Genomic DNA, 11,552 nt, shown 5'->3' on the forward strand with positions numbered 1-11,552 from the left:
AGTTATACAGAGAAACAAAGTCAATTTGACACTATATGTATTTCAACTGTCATCATGATTCATACTAAACACGATATTCTTGGCACTACATCCTCCAGTGTTTGTTTTAATTTTATTGACGTGAATTATTTCATTATGACACAGGTCCTTCACATACGTTCCGTTATCAACAGCCTCCAGTGTCATCGCAAGCAATTCCTCAGCCACAATTGCAAGTGCCGCCGGTATCACCGATTCCAAGCCATTATTCACGGCCGCCGCATCAAATGCACTGTCCAACATATCCGCCATCGTATTATACATATGGTCAGCATCCTCGTGATATGTGCTATTCGCCTCCCTATCAATCGAACTATTATACACCAAAAGTTTATCCAACCGCTTATCGTCAATATATGCCAAGCACATCATATTATCAATCAGTGCCGCCAAGTGAACTTTACGAGCATCCTGGTTCAATTCACCAGTCACCATTGATTCCGCCGTCGGTGTCACAACAGCCGACTCAATCGATTCCAACATCAACTGCACCAATTCAACCTCAACCACAGCAAATGCAATCGCCCAATACCCAATTAGTGCCCGCCATTCCGAATGCACCGCATTTAGATCACTATTCACCTTATTTTACGCCGGGCTATAATCACGGAGGAGGTCAATGTTATACTCGTAGTATACAACCTCCTTTTATCGGTAAGCAAAAGTATGGACACTGTATTCACATTCACACATTCAACAAAATGAAAACTATATTTATTTCGCTTACGTTTGTGTGTGCGTGACTTATGGTTTGTAAAATAGATTCATTTCCTGCACATTTATTCAGTGATTACAATTATTACCTTTTGGTTGTCAATTCAGACTTCATTTCAAATTCATTATATTGCATCTTTTTAAAATTATTTTCTTTTGTTTGCATCAAAATTTAATAAATTTAAAATAATATCTACTCTATATGTGCAGCGAAATTATTGAATAGTTTTATCGAATGGTTTCTTTTCTTTGTTTGGACGATTTAGATTTTTAATTTGTGTGCAATTGTTTGTTTCCTTTTCTCTTAACAGATTCATCGCCATACCAGGGCAGTTGCCCATGTCCAATTCAGTCGTTTCCAAAAAACGTGCATATTGGGCCTCGTATTGGTGATAAGGGCCCATGTCAAAAAAACACATCACATTTACACGACTCTGCATTAAATCCAATTCAATTTAAAACGGAAAACACCAGCAAAACCGGCAATCTTGATATTGTTGTTAAACCAGAAATTGTCGATTCACATACTCAATACGATACAAATCATAAGACTCTCGATTCAATCGATCGATCATACGAGAAAATTGCGCTTGTGCCGCAGCATCATCCGAACTACACATTGAATCCGAAACTATTGGAACAGCCCGAAATGTCAATAAGTCCAGCTCGTGGCTCAATCGGACCGGGTATACCAAAAATTCAAGCGGGCGCAACGCAACCGTTGGACGTTTCTATCGAAAAATCAATGAAAAACACATTGACACAAACACCGGTCACAAGTCGCCGTGCACGTGTTGGTAAAAATATGGCACGCGAAATGATGCTACAATCGCATCCAACAAATAAAGGCATGGAAATGGAACTACAGGGTGATTCATTGAATGAATCAAAAAATAATATTTGTGCATCGACACCAATCAAAGAACAGATTCACAATGAAGAATATGAGAAAAATAGTACGACCACACCACATTTTATGTCCGCAAAACAAACAGTCAATGGTAAACTGATCAAACAGGAGGATGTGAAAAAAGAGTGTGACGACGATGTTTTATTGATCTCAGATAAATCGGAATCGGACACCATTTCATCGGATCATGATGAACAATCGAACAGCATTCAAATCATCGATTTGTCGAGCGATAATGGCATTAAAAATCATATGAATGACAATTCGGAGAAAAATTGCCTATTGAAACGACGCTGTGGAAATGAAAGTTCGGCCGATGAAATCATCGATTTAGATGAAGAGAATACGATTACAACAGTAAAACGACGAAAAATTCTCGAATTTCACAAAAATCCAATTAAAAAATCACCACCAAACAGTTATAAAAGTTTAATAAAGCCTTCAGAAACGAAAACATATTTATGCCGAGCTGATGCACGCGACAAGGATCAATCGATCAAATGCAGTACACCGAAAACGGAAGAGATGACCATTGAACTCGAATCATTCCGAAATGGTACCTGTGACAAAGACAACAGTGAACATACATCGATTGAGTGCAGTGAAAATCGAACGGACAGCATTGGAAAATCAGTAAATGCCATTCCATTGACAATGCCATCAATTGGCGATGAATTTCCACAAGAATTGTCTGCTGCAGAAGAAGAAAATTTCATGTCACACATTGATTCAACTGGTGAAGGTATTTCGAAAGGTTATTGTTCGGACAATGAAATTTTATCACGGAAAAAAGAACGCTTGAAAATAAAATTGCAAAAATGTGAAGGACGATCTCGTTCCGAATCGAAAAAAAGTGACAAAATTTCGAATGGAAAAGAAACGGTTAAAGCTGAAAAATCAAAACCACGAAAGAATTCACGTGATCGATCAACGTCGTCAAATAAATCAAAAGAACGCGTTGAAAGACCACCAACCGCAAAGAGACCAAAACTCGATTCCGATGATACGATTACGCAAAAATCGTCAACGTCAACGGTAAATAAGAAAAAAACGGACACGAAAACAAAAAAATCAAAAACATCCAAAGCCAAAAAGAGCTGTGAAAAATCGAAAAAATTGCCGGAAAATCGAACTCAAAACACCGACGAGCTCAACGACGACGACGATGATGACGACGAAAACGACGACAACGTTGTTGAAAACGATGACGGTGCATTGCTGGACAATGAATCACCCATTCACAATAACAATAATAACATTTTGTTCGATAAAAACAATAAAATGCATCTTGATGCATTGGCCGCTTCAACGTTTAATTTGAACAAAATAGCAACCGCAAAGAAATCAAAATCACGAGGCAGTAAGTTCAGCAATAAGAAAAAGCATCGGGTTCGTCATTTGAAACTGGTTGAAGAAGTGATCATTCCACGACAAACACTTGCAGCACCACGATGGAGCAATGGATGGAATTGGTTAGGTGAACCATTTCAAGGAAAAGTGTTCCTTAATGTAAGTAATCGCACATTTTACTTGTATCGATTTTGTTTTTCATTAAGTTTGCCAATAATGACACATTCTACCATTATATAGAGTGACGATCATCAAGTCGTTCGAACGCGATACCCAGCAATGAGACATGACTGTGGCGATACAATTCGACCGGGCGATTGTGTGCTATTGCGAGCAGGCAGCAAGAAAAATGAACTACCGTATGTTGCAAAGGTCGCTTCTCTATGGGAAAATCCCGAAGATGGTATGTTTCGATATTTTGTGTTCGAATTTTTGATTGAATTAACAAATTCTTGTGAATTTTCAGGTGAAATGATGATGTCATTGTTATGGTACTACCGCCCTGAGCACACCGAACAAGGCCGATTGCCAAACGATTGTCCGGACGAAGTATTTGCATCAAAACACCAAGATCACAACAGTGTTGCCTGTATAGAGGACAAATGCTATGTGCTTACATTCAACGAATATTGCAGGTGATTATCAATTGAATGCACATTGCACACTGCACAATGCATATTTTAACTATATATATTTGAAATGAATAATCTATCATTATCTCTATTTCAGATATCGTAAAAGCATTCGAGCCATTGAGCAAGGAATCGAAGAAGTTCCCTCAATTGTGCCAGCATTAAAGCAATCAACGGGCCGTGAAGTGCCGCTTAATACAAACAGTGAATTGATTCTATTTTGTCGTCGTGTGTATGAGTTTCGTTTACGGCGTCTAATTAAAAATCCATCATAGACGTTCGGCCAAATCAAAGCCAACGGGCATATCAAACGAAGTGAACGCGTACTACGCAGTAACTTTTAATGAAAACAGAAACAGAACATTTGATTAATAGTTCCTTATGATGCAAAAATCCACAAGAAAAACACAAATTATGCAAAATAATAAACAAATGTACAAGCAAATCTTTCTCGAAAAGATTTGATCGCAAACAATCTTATAAGGAAAATGCATAAAGAGAAGTTGTATAAAAAAAATTGACATACAAATGTAAATGTTGTTGAATTCAGGTCCAATTAATAATTAAGATTTATTACATAATAACAAAAAAAAAACAAGAGGAAGAAGAAGAAGAAAAAAGTATATAGAGTTGATTTAATGTGTATAGATAATAATCACAAGAAATGCTTTCAGTTTTGGGGGGCAAATTTTGTTTCCATATATGTATAATGTAAGATCAACACATACACACAACTACTTTCCATTTTGTTTGTAAATTTACAAAGCGTTAGAGATTCTAATTAGGATGTAGATCGTAAATCTGTAATTCCGTATATATTCAGCCTTGGTGTATTTATAACATTCTGTGTGAAAACAGAAGCAACTTGAAGACAAGGAAAAGAAAAACAAACCGTATCCGGATATATCTGTATGTTTCGGAGTTACAATTATTAAGAATTAATCAGTATCTTTACCAAAAAAACAAACAAAAAACAATTATATGAAAAGAAAACGCATAGGTTCGAATCAAACCAAAACTGAAGAAATCATAGATTGATCTTACTGCAGTAAACTGTTTGTTTGGAGCCATCTCTGTCGGGATGCAGCCATGAGACAAACAGTTGCCTCTTTATTATTTTTCTGTTTGCTTTTTTCCCACAACATAATCATGAATTTATTATTTTGTTAAATATTTTTTGATCGTTTAAGAGGAATTGACAGAAGAAATAAAGATTTTATAACATTCGACCAGATTTGAAAAAAGAACCAAACCACTTTAATGCATTGCTTCATGCTTCAAAAGCAGCACCAATGTATCTTGGCATTTTATTTGAGTTGTCAGAAAAGTCAATGAAATTGAAAAAGATTAGAGTCAAATGCTGAGAGAGCGGGTATAAATATTTCCTTGTCATTTTATCCTATCATATTTATTTGAAAAATTTCGTGTACATTCGATAATTCGTCAGGAAACATGTAAAAAAGAAATTACACAACTTGGGTCGCTTTGTTCAAAACATTAATTTATTTTAAATTATTTTTTACACCTAAAACCGCTCCAAATTTATTTTGAGAATTAAGAAAATTATCATTTGTACACAAAACAGAGCAGATTTGAATATTTTTAAATTGTATAAAATTGAAGCGTCAAACAAATGAAAATAAAGCAGTTAACTTCTCAAATTGTATGCAATATACGTGTGTAGTCATTGATTCATTTCCTCAACAGGACTCTCCTCTCCATTTCCAACGTTTTCCTCTTAAAATGAATAATTTTCTTATTCAAAAACGTGGTACTTTCCATCGATCTACAGCGGAGTCGTGAATGTAAAAAAATCTAGCTACACGCGTTTTCAAACAAAAAGTTGTTGAATTATTTCCATACGTTCACACACTAAGGCATAAAAAGAAGGACACATAAGCACGATAGCTGAAATTGCAACCAAAAATCAAAGCAAAATAACAATTGTAAGAAATATAATTTGTTATTTAAGTATAATTTATAGTTATTTGTGTAATTTGTATGAAACAAAAAAAAGAAACGGTTTTGTTGTCATTGCATAGAAATACAAAACCAAAATGTTACTGTAATTAAACCATCTGACTCGATTATAGATTAAAAGGGTTATGCAAAATGATAAAAGCGTATACAAATATTGTCTTAATTCAATTTATTATGAAAAATCATTGTGTTACTCTTCGAATCCGTGTCATCATCAATCATCCGGAATTAAAATGGTGAGCTTATTGAAAGGTCATGAATAACTAATTGGATGAACTATAATTATATCAAGGTAAGCTTTGATTGATTGTACACTAACTAAATCGGCTCCTTGATCGATTCATATAACTTGATTAAAAGCTTGAGAGACATATTTGGTATTCGCCTGTGAGTTCGCTTTTCCATTCGGTGAAATCTGAATCTGAAGGTACGTTCTGATTCTCATTTGACCCAAAACAAAAATTATGATCGATTATATGAAGGGTGTTTTTGCTACTAAAATCAGCGAGAGATATGTGCCCGAATGGAATCAGTTCGCACTTGACCGCTTATCAGCAACGTTCCAAAGACATCACTCACGTCAAACAAGGATGACGTAAACAACGTCATTTCTATTGCGCATCTGGCAAATATACTAGTGATTATTATGTAAAACTTCAAACGTTTTAACCAAATCAGCGAGATATGAAAGCACATTTCACGACAGAACATTAAATGTGTAACTGTATAATATATATAATATATATTTTTAAATGTATTTATTCTGAGAAGTGGGAAATACGTAAAGTACTGTTTTTGAATGCGGTCGTAAGTCGTAACATCACCTCCATGAATTCGTTTGAATATATTACTTAACTAATACAGGGAACACTGTAAGAGATATAGTGTTATTTAGGTAAGTTAAGAATAAATTCTATTTTGACAATATTTACTCATTATTGTGTTATTTTCATTTTTTGAGATAGTTGACCAGAGTTCCCAGAATCAAATAGATAAATCATCAATTCAAATTAAAAATAAAACTCGTTTTTCGAACATTTTTTGCAAAAGCGAATCGCAAAAGTTCAAACCAAAATATTAATGAAAGAAAAGACAAAAATGGTAACTTGATCAATGATCATATATCAATTTCGAATATCTCAAATTTCATGTAGAATCAAAAAATGGTCAAAAAATCAGAATTGAAATCGGTTTCGAATCAAGCTTCGATTTCATTTTTATTCGAATTCGATTTTCAACTGAAATTGTTCAAATCCCAACAATTAAGAATTTAAAATAAAAATTTCCAATATTGTAAGTACCTTTTTAAATATCAAAGATTTAATTTTATGGTTACCAATCAATTTAACGATACGAAGTTATCATAACGAAATGGTGTTTCTAACAATTTTTCTGTTCAAATTGTTTAAATTTCAAAGATGCGGCAAAACCGGTGAACTAATGAAATTGTCAAGTACATAGATATGCATGGGGACAACTTCACACCAAATGAAAATCACACAATTGAAATAGTCTGAATAAGAATAACAATAACAATATGGAGGCAGAAATGAAGCATGCGCGCCATCTTCACCTTTTTAGCAGTTCGGTCTGATTTGACAGCAAAAAGTTTTTTGAGCGCAACGCGATGGTCGTCGAAAACGTATCTTAAAAATTGTAAATCCGTATTCCATTGGAAATATAAATTACAAATTGTGTACCAAAATGTGTATCTAAAAAAGTGTAATAAGCATCAATGTTATAAGTGTCGGCTGCATTTATTTGTTTTGTACGTAAAACCAATTGAATTTTTATTTGTGCGAATAATGTTCAGTGAAAAAATTTTTTTACACACAGTCGAATATGGAGGAAGAATGGAAAAACGAATCACTCTTGCGTTATGAGTGAAAAAAAAGGAAGAAAAAGCACTGAGACTGTGTATTTTTTTAAAAGACGAAACTATTGTCATGTAAATTCAACGTGCCCATAATGAATAATTGAGAAATATGAAAGAAAAAGTTCATGATTTGGGTCTAATACATTAAATACGATTCGAAATTTATTTTTACAAGACCTCTCAAAATCTCTTGTTCTCTCTTCATGTTCGGTCATATGTGTGCGTTAGAGTGTGTGAGTGTGCGTGCGTGGATGTGTGTGAGAGTGTGTATTAGTATGTGTGTGTTTGTGCAAGATCTAAATGGAGCATTGTCACGTACAAACATACATTTATACGATATTTCTTTGTCGCACATTCCACTAAAGACCTTAAATCCACCAACAGTAATGCGGTTGTGTTTGTAATATGATCAGATTTGTTGTTTCTTGTTGTTTTCTCTCTCTCCCGCTCCGTGTGTGCAACGTTTGACTATCCAATACATCACTGAGCGCTCTCTCCGTATGCGATGTATGGCGTAAAGACACACAATTTTTTTTTGTTCGTTCGACTTACGTTCGAAGTAATTGCGTTTAAGTGATTAAACGCTTCTGCGAAACGGCTGTTAGTCGCAACATATGAACGTTTTACACTTTTGATTCTGACACCGCACCAACTAACTGAATGTTGTTTTTTTTTGCCTTCTCGTCGCTCTTTCGTTTAAACGGAGGTGCTCAAAAGTAACGCAAGCATACGCTGTCGTCGAACGACTTTGGTGTGCTCGTTGTCCGTGTAAATGAATACACACAGTGGATACTTTGTGCTCCAACGCAACATAAGACCACGTACCAATACAAGAAAACTTGTCAACTTTGGGCCTTTCAGCCCATGTCGCATTCGTTTCGCGTACACGTACTAATGTGTGCGTGCATTCAATTCAGGAACAACTATAGCGAAAGAATGAGAAACGAGCACAAAAACTAATCTTTTATGGGTGGGGAATACGAATGCAAATACAATCCCAAACCAAAATCAAAATAGTTTGAACGAGGAAAAGTACAAAAGTGACACCAGAGCAAAGCAAAAAAAAAAACGAGTAAAAGAAGAAAAGCGAAATTTTTCACATTTTCAAATAGACGACACAGAAAATGTGTTCGTGCACAAAATTCCGATAATTTACTCAATTGACTGAGACGTCGTCGTCGGTTTTTCCAAGGCAAAGTTGTTGTGTGTGTGTTTTTTTTCCTTCTACCGTGTTAGTTTGTTCGTTTCGTTTATTCTGTTCAAATCTTTTTTCATTTGCGACGACAGAAAAGTCGCTTGTGAGTCTTCTTGCTGTAGTTGACGTGTGATTGCGAATTTACGCGGTGAAAACTAGAAATGTGTGCTCGATTTTGTTGTTGTTCATCGCATTTATTGAATTTATTGCGTGTGTCAAATGGTTCAATCCGTAAGAGAATAAAAAGGCATATAATTTGTATATGTTCAGTGTGATTTGTTATAATATAATTGTATTTCGTTTTCAATCCGTTTTGAATTCAAAACAACGTTCCATTTGCAACAAAATCAATTTGACATTGCCATACATTTTGATTTGTTCCTTTATTCTTTCCTATCTACATGCATTTCCCGTCCATGCGACTAATGAATCTAATTATATGACAAATCGAATATTGAATTGTGTACATACAGATAATTTCCACTGTAATATTCGATTTCTTTAAAGTGTTGATTTTTTTTCGCCTGCTACGCACACACAATACAATCACAACACATCCAATCTATTTTATTAATAAATTGCGAAATTGCGTGGAAAAATCAATTTACACCCGTTTTTTGTGCATTACCATTACGGAATCGGTTGGAAGAGAAATAGAGAAAGAGAGAATAGAAAAACATAAAAAAATCATTTCAGTAAAGTGAAATTAAATTGCTTCGATGCGAATGTGTGTTATTGTCAGCGCGCGCGTGTATATATGTGTGTATGGCATAAAATCGTTCAATTGAATTTTGTACACAGTTTCAGTGCTTTTGACAATAACCGAAAAAATGCTTTTGTTTCAAACAAAAATTATACAGAAATTCATATAATGAATATAGAAATTTGTTTATTTCACTTGAAATATTACTCATTTTTTTTCTCTCTCTTCACATTGTTTCTAAATTTGCAGTTTATCGAAGTGAGCAGTTGTTTTTAGTTATCAACCGCAAAGAGAATCTATTCACCCAATGACAGGCAATCCCTCGGCAATTTTGAACGATTACCTCAAAAATTAAGAAGGAAAAAAAGACAATTGATCGCATTTCTTCTGTTACATTAAAAAGAAAAGAAAAAAGTGAATGTCTTCCGAAGTTGAAGAGCAGACATCGACAAATTGTAAATGCGAAAGGAACAAAAATTCAAATTACAATAAAAGTGCTCGTATAAGATCGAGCGAACAATTAAACAAGAACAAAGAAATATGCTACGAAAATAAAAGCATTTGTGAATGAAAAAGTTGACAAAATAGCCGCAGTAAAAATTGTAAAAGATCTACTTTTTTTTTAATCAGACAAAGCTCAATTAGTTGTTACGAACTATCAACTATTTGTTGTCATCGATTGAGAGTCTAAAATCTCAATTAGTTTATCGGTTTAAATCATATTGTTTTTTGTTTGTGTGTAGTCCCTCATTCCTCCCGAACTATTATTTTTTGTTGTTGTTGCATAGGCTTAATTCCGAAACAACAAAAATCGAACGCAAAGAAAAAAATTTACAACAAAAAACCCATCGTGTTGTCTATTCAGTTTCATTTTTGTTGTGTGTTCTATTAACTAAGTGCGACTTTTGAATTTGAATAAAAAAGAAAAACAAAAAGAAAACCGTTTGGAACAAAGAGACAAAAACAACGTTTTTGCGAAGTATATATAAATTATCATAAAGAGAAAAACGAGAAAACTAAAACCATGAGCGGAAGACCCAGGACAACCTCATTTGCTGAGGGCAACAAGCAACCAGCCAATCCGGTGGTTGGCATGAAAGTGAGCAGTAAGTACACCATTTCCATTTAAATCGTACAAGCAATTGCAATTTAATTAAAGCAATCATTTCATAGATATACGTTTATACACCTTTATAATCACACCAAACAAATACTGAACATGTAAAAGACTCTCTCTATCTATCTCCCTCATGAATTGCATCAAAAAAACCGTTGTAGACCAGTATTTATTTGACTATGTAATCCTCTAATCGTTTGTATTATATTCTTAGTCTCGCCCATTTTTCTCTCTCCCTATTCCATGGAAAAAAAGAATTTGGGTCCATCAATTCATTTAGGATCGAATCAAACTATAACTCATACTTGTTCATAAGCACCTGCATGCAAACAAACTGTCAAAACATTTGTACATTGAATTGTTTTCATTCGTTTCAACAAATTGTCATTGTTTATTTGTACTGCGATGCTCACGTCATTGCGCTTCAAGTGATTAGGGTGTTTTTTTTTTATTGTTTGTTTCTCATGCCATGGAACATTATTAAATAAAATATTGTCCTCTCATTATACATTTCACCACAATCAAATGCATACACAGAAAAAAAAATGTGATCTGAAAGTGTTCTCTCGTTGTTCTCCTAGTTGCACGACGGTGTGTACATGTATACAGGGTGGGGCATATAATAGGCTCACTCTTAGGGGGTGGGAATTTTGAAAAACCCTTTGGGGGGTATGTTGGGGGTAAAAAATAAAAAATTTCTATCTGAGCAGAATTTTGAATTTTTCCCCAGGGGGGGTGGGGGTGCCCCAAATTTTTCAAAAGTTCATCGGATCAAAAAATAATGTACTACAAAGTTGTTCAGAATGATGAGAGAAATTTTTTAGGATCCCTGCCCTTCAAGTCCCCCCACCCCTTAAGGGGGTCGGGGGGTCAAAAACCCCCAAGATATGATTTTTTTGACCTGAAACCCAAAAATTCGGAATCAGCATGAAAAATTACCTTAGAATCAATATTTTTCTCATTCACGTTTTTTCACAAATTTTGAACCAAAAAGGTGTAAAATCGACCCCTCAAATCTTACAAAGTCGATTTTACA

The 11,552-nt window shown here is 34.6% G+C and overlaps 2 protein-coding genes across 7 annotated transcripts in view; both read left to right on the forward strand.

The window, feature by feature from the left end:
- LOC116343110 overlaps window positions 1–5,316 on the forward strand; it is an 84,945-nt gene extending 79,629 nt beyond the window's left edge. For both annotated transcript variants that reach the window (XM_031771005.1, XM_031771007.1), the window contains exons 7-11: window positions 145–693; window positions 1,065–3,172; window positions 3,254–3,416; window positions 3,480–3,648; window positions 3,743–5,316. In XM_031771005.1, coding sequence (XP_031626865.1) covers window positions 145–693; window positions 1,065–3,172; window positions 3,254–3,416; window positions 3,480–3,648; window positions 3,743–3,920 — 3,167 coding nt within the window. In that variant the 3' untranslated portion in view covers window positions 3,921–5,316. The remainder of the gene's footprint in view (window positions 1–144; window positions 694–1,064; window positions 3,173–3,253; window positions 3,417–3,479; window positions 3,649–3,742) is intronic.
- A 1,904-nt stretch (window positions 5,317–7,220) lies between these two features.
- Window positions 7,221–11,552, forward strand: part of LOC116343022 (protein kinase shaggy) — a 32,759-nt gene continuing 28,427 nt past the window's right edge. For 2 of the 5 annotated variants that reach the window (XM_031770885.1, XM_031770890.1), the window contains exons 1-2: window positions 7,221–7,393; window positions 9,649–10,505. In XM_031770885.1, coding sequence (XP_031626745.1) covers window positions 10,424–10,505 — 82 coding nt within the window. In that variant the 5' untranslated portion in view covers window positions 7,221–7,393; window positions 9,649–10,423. Of the gene's footprint in view, window positions 7,394–8,498; window positions 8,574–8,689; window positions 8,707–8,911; window positions 8,928–9,648; window positions 10,506–11,552 lie in introns of those variants that run through there. The other 3 variants (XM_031770887.1, XM_031770886.1, XM_031770889.1) reach the window with 3 other exon arrangements.

Source organism: Contarinia nasturtii, unplaced genomic scaffold, assembly GCF_009176525.2.
Source record: "Contarinia nasturtii isolate CC-2019 unplaced genomic scaffold, AAFC_CNas_1.1 Cnas_scaffold_928, whole genome shotgun sequence".
Taxonomy (NCBI): Eukaryota; Metazoa; Arthropoda; class Insecta; order Diptera; family Cecidomyiidae; genus Contarinia; species Contarinia nasturtii.